The sequence below is a fragment of the Glandiceps talaboti genome, chromosome 3 (assembly GCF_964340395.1).
Source record: "Glandiceps talaboti chromosome 3, keGlaTala1.1, whole genome shotgun sequence".
Lineage (NCBI taxonomy): Eukaryota > Metazoa > Hemichordata > Enteropneusta > Spengelidae > Glandiceps > Glandiceps talaboti.
In genome coordinates, this window is record NC_135551.1 from 22461147 (window position 1) to 22478159 (window position 17013).

General features: G+C 36.3%; 2 protein-coding genes across 2 annotated transcripts in view; both read left to right on the forward strand.

The window, feature by feature from the left end:
* The window catches only part of LOC144433219 (uncharacterized), a 60788-nt gene extending 53281 nt beyond the window's left edge, over nucleotides 1–7507 (forward strand). Inside the window, exons 11-12 of the mRNA XM_078121528.1 lie at nucleotides 2252–2327; nucleotides 4240–7507. Of these exons, the coding sequence (XP_077977654.1) occupies nucleotides 2252–2327; nucleotides 4240–4455 (292 nt within the window). The 3' untranslated portion in view covers nucleotides 4456–7507. The remainder of the gene's footprint in view (nucleotides 1–2251; nucleotides 2328–4239) is intronic.
* LOC144433220 (uncharacterized) lies at nucleotides 6214–15197 on the forward strand. Its single transcript, XM_078121529.1, has 5 exons — nucleotides 6214–6261; nucleotides 8468–8578; nucleotides 9029–9276; nucleotides 9661–11711; nucleotides 13952–15197. Exons 1-5 carry the CDS (start codon nucleotides 6214–6216, stop codon nucleotides 13993–13995), a joined length of 2502 nt encoding a protein of 833 aa, XP_077977655.1. The 3' UTR covers nucleotides 13996–15197.
* The last annotated feature ends 1816 nt before the right edge of the window (nucleotides 15198–17013 follow it).

Below are 17013 nucleotides of genomic sequence, written 5' to 3' on the forward strand. Positions count from 1 at the left end.
ACTGATAAAATGCAACATGTTATAATAACAATTGAATACAACTATTAGTGTCACATTCTGACTTCCACAGATATGAACAAACTGATAAAAGTGTCACTTGAACCTACATCAGAGGCCCTCCCTGTTGTTTTTATATCAGTTTTATTATTGGTTTATACCTAATTATCTACTTGTGTGAAGTCTTTCCTTAGCTCACTTTATTCCAGTAAGTACACTGGTGGGTTTTTTTTTTGCTGGTTGTAACATTATTACGTGATCGAGATCTGTATTTTGTAAAGGGATCAATATGTCACAATCATTTCAAATTCACTACTCCAAAGCGATTATATTTCACTGTCCTAACACTTTTTCTGCTCATCAAATTTCGAAATTCAAAATTCGATATCACCAAATTTGACAAGGATACTATTCATAGATAGGGAACTTGCCATGGGTTAGTAGCAAAAGCTTTCATATGGTGAAAGTTTTGCTGTTTTTTTCCCCCTTATATTTATCAAGTCTGTAGCCTGGAATCCATGTGAATGGGAGTTTTGAATATTTTATGTCCCCATCGTGGGCAAAATCCCCACTCACCTGGATTCCAGGGCACATTCTCCATTTATTTAGATATTTTACAGATTGCCAATTGTTAATTTTTCTTATAAAAATACGAGACAGTCAACTGTGATTCTTCTTTTTCATTTAAGTAATTTTTCATGAGTTTCCATAACTTTTGAAATTCTTTCTCCTGAAAACCAAGTCCCTGGCATGTTGCTCATTGAAGATTTATACTCATACTACAATAGTGTAATGTGCTAATGCTGGAAGCCAATTATCCCAAAATTACAGAAACTGGTAGCCAATTATAGTGAAAATTACTGCGACAGGTAGCCAATTATAGTGACAACTACAGAGGCCAGTTGACAATTAACTGTCAATTTGCTTGTTTCACACACAATGTATGAATCAACAGGTTTAATTTACCTAGCCAAACAAGGCTAACAAGTTTCTTACCTGTCTCAGTTTACACAGCCAAGCAAGGTAGAGTTTATTAGAAACAAATCACCAGTTTTAGTTTACTTATGCAAATTTAGCAAAGTTTGTTACAGACAAGTTCCTACATGCATTAGTCTGAAGTTTTTATACAACCCAGACAATTTGTTTTTCTTTGAAAGTAACCACCATCCCTTCTTTCTTTTTTCAATTTCACAATAAAGGTAGACTTCAATGTCTATGTTTTGAAAATAACAATATTGAACTAAAAACAAACTTTCCTCTAAGTCTCTATTCCAAACAGTGCATATTTTTTTGTCTTTTGAGAGTCAAACAATGACGATAGCGAAACACACTAACTTGCAATTGAATGCTGATTCAAAACACTTGCATACTTTGATGGTCTAACTCAAACAGAGCAGACACTTTCACTGACTTCTGAATCTAAACTATGCATACTTTTATCACCAAATAAACAATTGCAATAACACAACAAACTTAGCAAGTGGTATGGAGTCAAAACAGTGCATATTTTGTATTGTCAATTTCAAACAAGGAAGGTTCAGTCAACTGCTGAATGTAAACCATACATACCAGTACTTTTGTTGTTGAAATGAACAATTTTGATAAGGCAACAAACTAGACAATCTCCAATGATTGAAACAGTGCAAACTTTTATCACCGAAATAAGCACAAATGATAACACAACAAACTTGCCAATTACCATGGAATCAAAACAGTGCATATTTTCTATTGTCAGTTTCAAATAAAAATGGTACATTCATTAAATTCTGGTGTAAACCTTGCATACCAGTACTTTTGTTGTTGAAATGAACAATTTTGATAAGGCAACAAACTTGACAAGCTCCAATGATTGAAACAATGTAAACTTTTATCACCAAAATAAACACTAACGACAACACAACAAATTTGCCACCAACTACTGCACTATCAAAACAATGCATACTTTTCACTAGTTTTAGCGTCCAATGCAAACAGGACAGAAACATCACCTCCATTATAATACACAGTCGTTTTGAAATGAGACAGCAGTGTATGTTTGACATAGACAGGCTATGAATCACCACCATTTAGAAGTTTATTTTTATCACCAGACTGCATATTTTCAGAAACTGTGTGTTTGCATTTTATTTCTGTGTTTTTTTAAAGGATAATCAAATTTATTGTTTTCAGAGAGCTACTGTACGTAGAGTTTGTCATTAACAACATCAAACTGGTGAATTAAATTTCAGTTGCATTTTGTTGTTCAATTTTTCAGGACGAAAGAGATGTATGCCCAAGAGAAGAAAATGAGAAGCCTTCAAATGGAAGCCATCAAGTTTCTATGGGAACAGGTGTGTAGTCTATATGAATGTAATGTATTTACTAGTATAAACCCTAGTCTAGAGACGATCTCTGGCTTTGAATCCTTCCCCAGACGTATTCAAAGCCAAGGATAATATCTAGACTATGTAACCGCTTTTCCTTGATCCTAGGGTCCCTTTACAGTCAAAATAAATGCCAAAAAAGCACACCCCATTTCATTCTCAGACACCCAAAAGTAGACCTCTTTAGGGACACATAGTAAGTAGCTTTTCAAAGTGAGTACTTACACCCAATCTTCCGTCAAGTCATCATGTATATCTTGGTTGATTTCATAGAATTGATCAATTGTTTTGTAATTATCAAGATGTTCTGATCAATCATCCTGCCTTTAACAAAGTGTGAAGACTAGAGTGGCTCTCCAAAGTGTTTCCTTCTGCATTTGTCTTTCATTTTATCATATGCCAAGAAAAATAAAAGGAAGAAAGGAAGGAGAAAAGAGGAAAGAGAGATAGAGGGGGGGGGGGGGGGGAGTTGAGGGGTGTTTGAAACCTTGTGAGAAAATAAAAGCATGTGTTGTTTGAGGAAAGTTGGCAGGTAGGAGCACTCTGTATTAAGTCGTACCATATGGTCGTGTGAGACTTAATTTGTTGTTGAGATGTAGGGCGTATCTTGGCACACAGCCAAACTACCTGAGTCTACCGGAAGTTCATGTATGAGTGACTGACTACTAGCTATCATGTAAAACACGTTCCTCTGTTGCAGAACATTCAAAAAAAAATATGGACTTAATTATGTCAGTCATTGTATGCTAAATGAATATGTTAGATATTATAAAAATCACTATCAGTGTGTGTGTCGTTGAGTTTGAGAACCATAGTAATAAAAGACATAATAGAAATGTCTCTAGTTTCACATCATGGGAAAACCCCAGTGTAATATTGGGGAACTTTGATAGTCTTTAGGAACTCACTACCTAGAATAAAATAGTCATAAAGCTGTAATTCATGGAAGTGTAGTATATACTCAGATTGGACTATTTATGATACTATTGAGGTTTGATGCAAGTTTTTTTATGGCAAGGGTTCATCTAATGATGTGTTTGTGACTTCATCAAAGATTAGTTATTTCTCATTTAACATTATCCGTGTCAACAGTTGTATGTGTTACCTTTATCTAAGTGTGTATCCATGTAGTTGAGAGTTCATTTGATAACTTCTGTGTTGTAATTCAATGTAGAAATGACAAGCCACTTGACATGGACTTTTCACTCTATATATATATAAATGCTCCACATGCCCAGCTGCACGTACGCGTCGCTTAGTTAGTGTATTATAAGCTGAGTCATTATTGATTTGTTTGGTAGCTACATGTACATTTGTACTTAACCTCACACGTGTGCACACACACGTACATGATGTACACACATACACACTCAAACACAGACACAAACACACAGACTCAAACACTCAAACACACACAGACATAAAGACACTCAAACAGTCAGCATGCTCTTGAAAAATGAGGCAAAAAATAGAAATACATCAATCAATTTAAGTTTGTAATCACATGTGCACACACACTCACTTGCATGCACGCATGTGTACATACATACATACATACATACATACATACATACACATACACACACACACACACACACACACACACACACACACACACACACACACACACACACACTATAACTAGTTTCACAAGCCATTTAGATTTTGTGTCATGGTTTAATTGACAGGAAGGATTTTTCATAAAAATAACAATGTAGTTTATCCACCAAAAAGGTGAAGATTTCCCTCTGAAGATGAAAAAATCATGCTGAAATGAGACATGTCATCTTAGAACCAATGATAATTAACTCTCTATCCCATGACCATTGTCGATCAGTCTACTTTAATCTCTTCAAAACTCTGTATTTGTGTTTGATAGGTGCAAGCCTTACACCAATGGAAGGACGACTTCACTCACGGTAGCAGCGTATCCAGACAGCAGTCTACCGCCAGTGATGTAGCAACCAGTAGTCAACAAACAGAACAAGATCCACTAGCTAAGGAAGCTGAGTTGGAAAAGAAGTGTACTGAGTTAGAACAACAGGTATCATTTCTCAAATGTGTCGATTTATTACAACAGATACAAGTGTCATAGATGGAATTGATTCCTCATCTCATTCATCCATCTATCCATTTATCCATCTGTCTATCCACCCCTAGGTATCCCACATCTAACCCCAGACATCTAATGCAGGGTAGATGTTCAATACAATCATTGGCATACCTGAAGAATATTTGGCCCAACCTTTTAAAGTTTTTACAGTTTACTAAAGCCAAAACAATCACCCTGGTCATGTATCCAAATATCTCTGACCATTTTGACTTGGTGTACATCGTTTTGAGATAATGGTATAACCTTACTAGGGGCCATTGCTCTTCAGTCTTTCCCAACCATCCAATCTAGACGAATTCTTGATTCAGAAATAATGATAACTAAAAGAATTAAAAAAACTAAATATATAAAGGAAATGGACTATGTCTCACTTTAAAGTACTAAAAGCTAAATTACTGATAATTGAAAGTGGACGCCTTTCCATGAGCTGTATGACATAAAAACTTGTTTTAATGACTGGCTGTTTTATACCATCCCATAATATGATTGGGTAAAATGATGACGGCAGTGTTTGAAATAAAACTATTGTCAGAAAGGTGAAAGTGGACTATAAGAATAACAGCTCAGTGGAAGTAATTTCGTCAATATGATTTGATTTGATGTAGAGTTAGCCAGGTTGCACATACAGAAAGATATGTATGTGTTCAAAAATTCTCAACATTCCAAAATGAATTTGAATGAAGTTGTTTTGTTTTTTCTATTAGAAAGTTTAACAGTTGATATGAATTATTATTTTTTGTTGTTATTGTTGAAAATTTGCTTGACTTGACAGTGTTGTTAAGATGCTGTAACAGACCTCACTCAGCATTGTAGTCAGGGTCTGATACTCTGTGAATAATAGGAGTTGAAAACTGATGACAAGAGCAAAAGTACACTTGTAAAAAAAAATGTGTATGAATTGGAGTAGTACTGAACAAAGAGAAGTAGCTAATATGAAATTCTATCGAATTTCCCACCGCATGATATTATATTAGTAGTTGAGAGAAATAGAATTATATTTCTGTTTGCATGAATGTAAAGTCTCGTTTCTTTTGACATTTTACTTTGAAAGTTTCATTTGGATATTGAATGAAATTGTCAAAAAGTAATACTTACAGTAATGGTGTCTGTATGTCAGTATGAAGAGTAGGAAAAAAATGAGTTTCGGCACTTCGAGTTCGTGACATTTTGTGAAAGTAGACAGCTGTGAATTCTCAGCTTTGATCCTGTGCTTTTGACAGACAGAATTACTTTCTTAAAAAAAACACAATAGTTGTGATCATGGGCCAATGAAAGTAAAACAACTAAAAAAAACTTGAGGGCTCATTCATCTCAACTGAACAAAATAGAATCTAAAGAAAAAATAAAGAAAAAAACAACAAAAAGATGGAATGTTATGTAGTATTAGAAATGTGAGATTCAGTCTGAATCGTCAAATTTCACTCTGACAAATCTGTGTATTATTCACGTCATAATGGCAAACATAGCTATAATTTATTGAACATTGTTGAGTTCAGTAACTTCACCTTATAATTGCCAGTGTACATTTTTTGTTTATGAACATGTATAACTGTAGACAACTGTTGTGTACTCTGTATGTGAACGTGTTATTTTCATATTTTTGTTTTTATTTGATGATTTTGTACCTGTACCTGTCCACTGTTCTTGTAATGTGTGTGTGCCAGGTATCCCAGGGACTTGGCTATCCAGCATGACTATGTCATTCACCAGAACAAAAAAAAAAACGACTGAAAAACCAGTATGTTGTGTCAGATAGCCAAGTCTCTGGAATATGTGCTTAAGGATAAGGCAAGTAATGTTCGTATTAAATCTTGTGAAAATTATCTCAAAAAGTGATTTCAATGTCAACTCTTTTATGTTAACATAAGTTATATTTGTAGTATAGAGAAAGGCTTGGAACAATATCTATTTGTATCAACTCAGCAAATTTTTTTATATACTGCGTAGATAGGTGCATGTAGGTAGTATAGGGTAGAGCAGGACTTGAGAATACTTTGAAATATCAGCTTTTTAAGAATTGTATATATGTAGAGAGTATTGGATAGTGCTAAAAAATATCAACTCATTTCAGAATTTTACACATGTATAGTATAATAATAATATAGTATAGTATAGTATAGTATAGTATAGTATAGTATAGTATAGGGTTAGAGAAGAAATATTTTGTAAGTTCAGTACATTTGATCAAAAACTTTATTTAGAGATATATCATTTGATGTCACATATTCAGTATTTAAATATTGCTTCCATTCAATCATTAGACCAATCAGATTGAAGTATTTGATAAGTATATACCAGGGGCGCAATATACTGACATCAAGGCCAGGAGGGTTTAGTTGTAAATTTTATTTTAAAAACTCACTTTATTTTATTCATTAAAACAATTTCAGAGTAGGTATGTAGTTGATAGGTTTCCTACAAACTCAGTTCCTTTTGAAAGTGATCAGAATTTTAATTATCTTTCACATGGATTCTGATTGGTTGATTGATTTTTGTCCCAGGTGTAAACATGTTCTGTCCAATGGCAATAAGTGATGATTACTGAATTATGATTTGTTGATTGATTTCTGCAGGTGTAAATTTTATATTTTGTAAAATGGCAATGAGTGATGTATAATGAATCATGATTCTGTGGAACTGATTTTTTTTTCAGGTGTAAATATATTTTGTCTAATGACATTGAGTGATATGAAAATGAATCATGATTCGTTGAATGATTTTACTCCAGGTGTACATAGATACAATATGCAAATATTTTTCAGATTTGTTCTGAAAGAATTGAATGTTGAATAACAAAGGGCAGGACAGTGTGTGTCAGTTGTAACTATTTTGAAAGTCAAGAAAATAAATACTATGACAATGAACATTTTCTTTTTTGAGTTTTTCTGTTGTTTCTTTTCTGACCTACACACAGAAATAAAGTTAATCATAGACACTGTTCAACACACTTCACAATATCTGTTATTTCTGTTAAGTGATACACAGATCTGAGAGTTCAAACTATCAAAAAAAAAAATCGATAAAAAAACAAACTCTGCCAGTGTTCTATATTTACATCTAGTTTAACTGACTACAGAATGTTTGACTGTCTTGCCCTTTGACTGGAAGTACTGTGAACTGCTTTATTTCACTTTTATTATGAAATATATTTATTTAGGGTAGCTCAAATACAAGTGTTACAGTACAAAAGTAATTGAAACACTTTCTGTCGAGACCCTCAATTTTCATCTCTCTATTAGTTTTCATTGCAATGTAATATGCTTAACTGTTAAGATGAGATGCTAATTTCAATGATTTGGAAATATATATGTAGTCATTGAAAAAAAAAAGAATGAAAAAAAATCTGGATCTTAGAAGTGGTAGTTTACTTGAAAAAGACTTGGGTAATGTTATTTTAGTGAAACTAATGCCAAGTGAGTGTAAAGTAGTTCACAGTATTCAATTCTTAAGTGTAAACTCTATCCCCTACATAACCTAAAACTTTTCTGTCATAACACCAGTAGAATAGGAAACAAATGTAGTATTAAATTACAGTTGTGTACGATTGACAAGCTGGAAAAGCATACTTTTCGTTGGTACCTAATTGGGCATTAATCAGAAAGGCAGAGAAATTAGATTCGCCACACTAATAAAAAACAGTATGAAATCAGTTTATTACTTGGCTATCGTAAAATTAATAACGTAAAATGAATAGAGCAATTTATTAGCAAGTCACCTGACCTATTTTCCATCAATTAGCTATAATTGTGTTTTGACCACTAGAGGGCGCTACTGTATACCTTGCTGGTGCACCCTATGAGCGAACACATACCTGCAGGTCATGGATCATTAAATATCTTTTTAGTACCCACTTGAATCATCTTGTTTTCACCTTTCATTTTTTTTCTTCTATTCATTGTTATCAATGAAAAGAAATAGATATCAAAATTGAAAAAAAAATTTTTTTGCAAAATTTGACAAAATTTCCTCAATCTTCCTCTCTCTCTCCTCCCAGGTCATTCACCTACAGAGTACTTTGAAACAAGTGACAGGTCAGCTACACAGTTCGGGAACCTCCTCAAAGCCAGGTAATTTAGATGCTTCAGAGAAGAAAACACATGCACAGGTAAGGGTCAATGCATACAGTTACGACTACAGTGTTTTTGTTGGTGGGGAACACCAGTAACAGAAATTAAAATTCAATCAGGAAAACTGGCACAAAAAGAAAACAACTGGGAACTTGGCAACCCTCCATTTTGGATGATGCATTGTGGGAAATATGGCTTCAGTCCATTTATAAACAATCAGTCCAACTATATGCATGTCCACAAATAATTTAGTCTTGATTAACCAGACCCAGGAGGACCATCCTTCTGACCATTCTAGATTAGGTTTTACAGCAATTACATATATAATTCCGCAGACCCTTGCATCTGAGCATGATCAATTTAGATTGCAAATTGGCAAACTTTATGATCCAAGACAGACTTAAAAATTGTTACCTGACATCTCAACAGCACACTTCTGCACTGTTTGTCAACATTTCATTTGAATACAGAAAACTCACTCATTTCAGGTTGGGCGACCAGAGCCATCAAAAAAGACCAGTAAAGTTGGAATTCCGACAGCACCTAGAAATCTGACACTACAAAACAGAGCTGACAATAGTTTGCTACTACAGTGGGAGCCATCGAGTGTGGTTGAATCAAGTAATTACGCTGTAACTGGCTACAAAGTTTTCGTCAATGGCAATGCTGAAGGTTTGGTGGAAGGCAACGACACATGGGCTATCATTGAAGGTCTTGTCTACCAAACTGTATACAAGTAAGTGTTCTAAGAATGTCAATTGTTTTATATTGCATTGATCATGCTGTCTCTCTTACAGTCAAACAACCGTTCTCTAGTAACTCATACTAATCACTTTCTCATATACAATGTGTTGAATACTGACCTTTTATTGAAAGCTTCCTTTAAGCATTGTGGCCAATTGTTGCCCTGTAAACAAAGAAGAGCCCCTCTATTATACAAATTTTGGGTAGTAATAGATTTTGGGTGACAAATATCCTTAGACAGAAAGATGAAATATGATCACTCTTGTGTCCCTAGACCAACTTTTCTATAGCTCTACCAGACAACTGGTTTTAACATCAAAATTTTGATCCTAATTGACAAAGACTTATAACAAAACTTTTTTGTATGTGTTGTTAGGTTCACTGTAAGAGCTGTGTCTGATGTTGGTGAATCACCTGACTCAAATACTGTCATCACACAACTGATAAACAGTCCAGCTGTGCCGGGAGAACGACACAACAAAACTGACAAGGATGATGATTCACCAAAGAGACGTGACAGCAAAGACAGCAGCAGTCCTGGAAGTAGGAAGTCATCCAGAGATTCAACTGGTTCCACGTCGTCTAGACGATCCTCAACTTCTGGAAAACCAGGAAGCAAGGGACAAAGTAAACACAAAGATGAAAAGGAACAGAGTGATGCACCAGAGAAAACGGAAGTCACCAAGAGGAGGAGAAGCAAAGATGAGAGAAGAGGGTCACTTGGAAAGAAAGACTCGGATCCAAATATGGAAATAAAAACAGGGACAATAAGTAGCAATGAGATTAAAAGTGATGTCGATAAAGATACAAGACTGGAGAATGCTGAGAAGATGGGAAGGAAAGGAGAAGAGAAAGTTGACATGGATGTAGACAAACCGACAGAGATGTCAGAGAAAAAGAAAACAGATAGTCCAGAACAATCAGAAAACAAAAGACCAAAAAAATCAGGCCATGATCAAAAACGGAAAAAAAGCAAAGAAGAAAAAGAAAGAACAAAGGCAAGAAGAAATAGTAGAAAAGAAGAAAAACAGAGTGAAGAGGTACCAAAGAAGAAACGAAAGGATGCAGACACTCATGAAACACCAGTGCAGAAAGATATAGCTAGTAGTGAAGTGTCTCCCGAGTTAGAAACACAACATACAGATGATGTCCAATCAACAAATGTAGATGATTCTACTGTCCAGAAAGATGCAGTTGAAGAGAGACTGAGACAAGATAGCGAAGATGTCCAAGAAGATAGCAGTGTTATGACATACGAGGTTTCACAAGTTACCAGCCACCAAACCAAAGAATCAACACAAGTCTCTGACGGAGACACAGAGGGAGTTGAAATAACAGATGATAAAAGTGAAGATGTCACAGATGACACTGTAAAACAAAGAGAAGAAGATTCTAGTCCTGTTGTGCAGACACTTGATAATGAGACCCCAGGTGTGATTCGACCAACAGCTCGTCCATTACCAGTACCGTTTCATCCAACAAGCAACTGTATCCTGGACAACAATGCACCTGTCCAGATTAGTACGGTGATTGAAACCCCATTCCTTGGTGCTAAACTACTCAGTAGATCATCACCTAATAGTAAAGTTAACAAAAAGAGAAGACCCAGCGGTTCCAAGACCCCTTCAAAAAGTTCACATGGAAAATCACCAAGGGAATCTGTTTCAGAACCCAGCTCACCTACTGGTACTTCATCACCTGCTAAACCTCTAGGGATGTCCACTTCATTGCCTGGGTCTCCGTCTGTTGAGACATCCGTTAAAAGAAGTCCGGAGAAAAATGAAGGATCTGAAAAAGATGAACAGAAAGAGGTGAAAAGACCGTATGCAGGTGGATTCGGTGCTGTTTTAGCAGAATTCTTCAAAGAGGACGAGAATTTAGTGAAAGATGAAAGAAAAGACGAGAAACATGAAAGCATTGATGAAAATACATTAGACACTATTAGTTCTGAAACAGAGACTGAAAGCATTGCTACAGTAGTAGAAGTTATTATGAATGATAGATGTGATGTCGTAGACACTAAAAGCACTGATCAGGAACACCTTAGTGGCGCAGGAAAACAAACACAACATGGAAAACTCAAAAGCCCTGAAAAGATAGAGACAGACAGAGAAAACCATATAGAAACTAAGTACGTTGAAACTTTTACGATCGATAAGAAAGATAGAGGGCCTTTATGTGGTGAGCCAAAAAAAGATGTAAATAAACATAAAGCTGAGGTGGCTGACTGGGTCAAAGGTCAACAAAAACAAAATGCTACAACATCAGAACACAAAATGCCAGAAGATACACCGGAATCTGATATGTTGACTGCTGAACTGCAGACAGATCAGGGAAAATCAGCAAGTACCGATAAATGTAATATGAGGAAGGAAGTACAGGAAAATGGTATGGCAGACGAGGAAAACCGAACTGACATAGATACAGGTAACAGTAGACCGCATCACAGCCAGGCTCTATCACTGCCAGTGCAAGCAGCAAAGGATACACAGCTGGTCATTCACAAAGCTCAGAACTCATCTGCTTCCCCCTTGCATTATTCTAAGTCCTCTCCCTCTGATAAACACATCCAATCATCCCATGACACACTTGGTGACAGGTTATCATTTTCACCCCCACCTAGTAGACTTCCCAGGCCAACTACTTCACCTACAAGGGATACTTCTTCTAAGGTAAGAAGGTATTGTGCTTCCTGTCATGTGACATCATTCTGCATTGTGGTGCTATCTAATAACACCTGCATTGTGCTGTCTATCTAATAACACCCACATTGTGCTGTCTATCTAATAACACCTACATTGTGGTGTCTATCTTATAACACCTGCATTGTGCTGTCTATCTAATAACACCTGCATTGTGCTGTCTATCTAATAACACCTGCATTGTGCTGTCTATCTAATAACACCTGCATTGTGCTGTCTATCTAGTAACACCTGCATTGTGCTGTCTATAACACCTGCATTGTGCTGTCTGTCATGAAACCTCTGCATCAGACTGTCTGTCATATAATTGCTGCATTGTACTGTTAGTCTTATAACCTCTGTATTGTGCTGAATGTAATATAGGGCAGATATATGTGCTGTTTGTAATATAATCTATGCATTGTGGTACCTGTCATATACTTGTAACCCCCACATTGTACTGGCTATCATATAACCCCCATATTGCGCTAACTACCATATACTAGTAACCTCGGCATTGTGCTGTCTATCATTAACCCTTGCATTGTGCTGTTATTTACCTTTATTTATCACCCTATAATTCTGTAATGAATGCTATATTTGTAACTCACTGACAGATCATGTCTTGTTATCCCTAGTTGTCAGTCTACTCCCTAACTTGGTGTTCTTTGTCACCCCATACTTGATGTTTCTTGTTATTAGTCTACAAATGTACCCCTAACTTGGTGTTCATTGTTGCCTAGCTACCCCTAACTTGGTGTTCATTGTTGTTTTTCTACCTCCTAGCTTGGTGTTCCTACTTTATAAGCCTGTCTGTCTGTCTGTCTCTGTCTGTCTGTCTGTCTGTCTGTCTGTCTGTCTGTCTGTCTGTCTGTCTGTCTGTCTAATGTTTAGTGACATGTCCTGACCATGCATTACATCTGTGTCACCATTATGACTGTAGTCTGCAGTGTGTAAAACACCATAATTGCAATGTCAATATCGTCCTGTGTATCCAGTAATTTCCTGTAGAAATTGTTGTCCATGCTTGGGTGCACTGTCCTGTGTCCATTCATTCACATCACTGTTTGACAAACACTAAGCCTTCATTGTATTGTTTGCTGTGAAAGTGTTAATGTGTTTGATGTGGGCTGTGAAAATGTTAAGCTGTGTTTGATGTGTGCTGTGAAAGTGTTAATGTGTTTGATGTGTGCTGTAAGATATGTGCTGTGTGAGTGTTGTGGTGTTTTATGGACTATACACACTTGGATATTGATCAGAAATCATGTAGCAAAAGTTACAATGGTGCAAAACTAATCAATGAAATCTTTATTCACACCATTGACATTACTCTTTCATAATCTAATTAATCTGGGGAGGGGACAGGTAAGAATAGAGTTTAAAGTATGTTGAGTTGATTGGACTGGAAAATGATTGAACAAAATATTTGATTATATGCAGGCAAGATTGATGTAGGATGATCTTCATTATAGTCTCACTTGTCTCACTGCACCTGCATGAGTTTGTATAGTATCATGCATGTGTATGTATGTGTATCATTGTATGCAGTAGACTGTAAGATCTGTCATGTCTCTCCACCCTCATTGGTCGGCTCTGAGGGGTTGACCGATGTGTGAGGGCGCCCTGTCATGGCATACCTTACAGACTATGTGTGCAGCCATACATCTGAGTGTGAAAAACAAGCATTGTATTGGATACCAAGTAATATGGTAAATTCTCAAAGCAGCATGGTTTTACAGAATATAACAAAAAATATTTTGATTTCCGAATGTTTTTCCAAGTTTTGCTGTTATTTAACGTGTCTTGTCTTCAACATTTTGTGTTTCGACTCATTTTTCATAACCATTAAATAACACTGTCTGTCTAGTAAGTGAGTAAGTATGCATGCATTTGTGTATTCACTTTGAAATGTTACAGGAGGTTTTTGCCAGATATCTTTTCTGTTCAAGGAGGTAACAATTTGTTTTGATTTTTTTCATCTTCCAGGTAACAGTGCAGCCAAGAAGCCAGTCTCGCCCAACAAGACCTAGATCACAATCATACAGTACAAGTCAAATTCCAAGACACATTTCACAGGTTACATCCAGTCAACAAAGTACTTCCCCATCCACCAACCAATCAAGACCTTCCTTACAGAGGAGCTATTCTTCAACTGACCAATCATATTACAGAAGACAGATTTATAGCACAAGCAGTGACCAATCAGGGAGTAGCATACAGATGGGTCATGGAAAAGATGACCAATCACAAGGTAGCCTACATAAACTTTCAGGTGGAGCAAAGCTTAGCCAATCAGCTACAGGGTTACAAATAACTGACAGCCAATCACATACTTTGTATAATCCTAGGTATAACAAGCAGAGAGTCAAGTGTAGTAAATCTATGTCAAATCTTCCAGTGGCTCACTTTTCTTCTTTGGGTCCGACAAAATCTTGCCCTAAATCTGAAAAACTAAATTTATCACATCAAGCGACAACGTCTCCCCCTCGCACTAAACAGAGTGTTAGCCCTTCAAGAATTCCCAGAAGTACTTCACTGGAGAGACTTGGTAATAAACAAGATGTTAAGTCAGGTCAAAGTTCAATCTTTCAAGGTCAAGGTTCATCAATGTCAGGGCATAGTTCAGCTCCAGTTGATCATACTTCAACCAAGCCAGGTCGTAGTTCAAGTATGCCAGGTCAAAGTTCAACCTCAATAGGCCATAGTTTAATCAGGCCAGGTCATGGGTTACCCCCATCAGGTCAAAGTTCAGTATCAGGTCAAAGTTCAACCATGCCAAGTCCAAGTTCTAACCCGTCCAAATTGTATCGCTGCCAGTCAGAAGCCAGAAAGTGTGGAAAGTCTGAGACTCTGTTGGAAAACGATGATAGCACCAACACTGCCAGTGACAGTGTCAATAGAAATGATGTACAGCTGTGTCCTGCTATAATGTCAGATACACAGCATCACAAACAAATTGATGACTGCCCTCAACGAGGACAGTTGGGTAATAATTCCATATCTGATTCTTTCATGAATGAAATATCTTCTGACTCAAGCTTCCAAACTGCCAGTCGCCAGTCAGTGTCCATGAGCACTGTCGTGGCCCCAAGTGCCAGCTCAGCTAGCCATTCAGTTTTCTTTCCAGAAAGCTACTCTGTTCAAAGGACAACAGAGAGCTTACAAAGGCCAGCCCAACCTGCCACAGATGAAAAGTGTGTTTGCTATACCAAGTCTAATCCCTCGCAGTCTAGTAGTTGTAGTCATAGTGCATGTAATTATAATTGTAAAGATTTAGATCAGATTACTGCTAGTAGTAGTAGTAGTAGTAGTGGTGGTGGTGGTGGGAGTAGTACCAGTAGTGGGAATAGCTCAAAGATGAAGCATTCCATGTTGTCTAATTCATCCCTAGATGAAAAGCTTAGCACTACCAATAGTGACGTCCAAATTAATCGTAGTGAGAAATCCAGCACTGCAAAAGTAGAAAACCCACAGAGTCACAGTAGATCTCGAATAGCGGCTCTTTTAGCCAGATTTCATATTGATATCAGGAAATCATAGTTTTTAGTAGTCTTGTATTTGAGTGTGTTGGATATACAACAAGGAGTTTGGATTGAGTAATTTTCTCAGGTCTCTGTCAGGTCAAAGTTCAGTACAGGTCAAAGGTCAATCATGCCAAGGCGAAGTCTAAGTTCTAACCTGTCAAAATTGTATCACCCGCACCATAACAGACTGTAAGGTACACTGTGTTGTTCAGCCCTATCAGGCTTCTTGAATGTAGACTGGTAACATGACACAATTGTGTGTATCGTACAGACTAGTACCATAGATGCTTTATATAAAAAGTCACAATTTTCTCTATACATTTGATAAAAAAGTATAACAAAACTTTGAAAAAAAAGTCATCCTCAGTTATTGAACTGCCTTGTTAGTTCAGCCCATAACATTACTAGATTTTCTTTCTGCCATCCATCCACCAAAATGCTAGGTGTAGTCAAAAATGACTGGGGTGGACTCAGGTAGAGTTTACCTACTTACTACTGTCTGTAGCAAAAACACTGGTAGGGATACCTGGTAAAATGACTGAGGGAAATTAGGTAGATATTACCTACTTACTACTGTCTGTAACAAAAACTACACTGTAGGAAACCTTAGAAGTAAAACACCTGGGGAACTTAGGTAGATTTTTACCTACTTTATGTCCCTTTACAAAACACTAAAATCTCAATACTTAATACTAAAAAACAAGAACTAAAAGAAATTAATCCTTGTATAGAAAATTCCTCAATCAAAACTCCTAGCACTCAAATACATATTTAGATTATAACTTGTATTTTGTATTATGTTATTATTCTCAATATACTGCCTATAGAGTCATTTTTAGAAAAAAAAAACCAACAGAGTTTAAAACCAAAGACTTGTACTTTAGCATCAAGTAAAACCCCTATTTTTTTTGTAACCTTAAATATTGTCAATTTCACTCCAACTAGACTGTAAGATATGTCGTCTTGTTCAGCCCTATCAGGTGTCTTAACCCCAGTGATAGCATGGCATAAGTGTCGTATCTTACAGACTACACTAAAACCTAAGTTTAAAATATCAAATAAAAAACTTACGAAAATTAGAATCCTACTTCATATTTAAAATTTATTGAACTTTGACCTCAAGTATACATGTCTTGAACTACAGCAGTGGAAACAATCAGTGTCTGGGATTAACCTCAAAATATTTTATAATCTGTCTTATTATGAACATAATTTATAAGTAATGTTGTGCGTTTGTAATCTGAAATCTAATAATGATTTTTATGTTGCAAGATTAAAGTGTCCATGTCAAGACATGACATTGATGTGTTGTCTGTTTTGATTGAAATTAGACAACCTTACCTTGACTGTAACTTTTAAGGTTCACTGTTGTTTACACTGTTAGTTACTTGATACAAACTAATGGTTCACTAGAGTGCCAACAATGACCAGTCTTTCAATGTAGATTTGACCTTGCTCATCCAGTGGAGTAGTGAAGTGGGAAACATAACATTGACTGTGGTTTCTGTGTAGTTTGAGACCACT

Bases quoted from the DNA above. Each gene is read 5' to 3' on its own strand.
- LOC144433220 (XM_078121529.1), top strand. From the start codon at position 6,214: ATGTTGTGTCAGATAGCCAAGTCTCTGGAATATGTGCTTAAGGATAAG. The intron at 6,262-8,467 runs GCAAGTAATGTT...CTCTCCTCCCAG, and splicing joins AATATGTGCTTAAGGATAAG to GTCATTCACCTACAGAGTAC. The intron at 9,277-9,660 runs GTAAGTGTTCTA...ATGTGTTGTTAG, and splicing joins GTCTACCAAACTGTATACAA to GTTCACTGTAAGAGCTGTGT.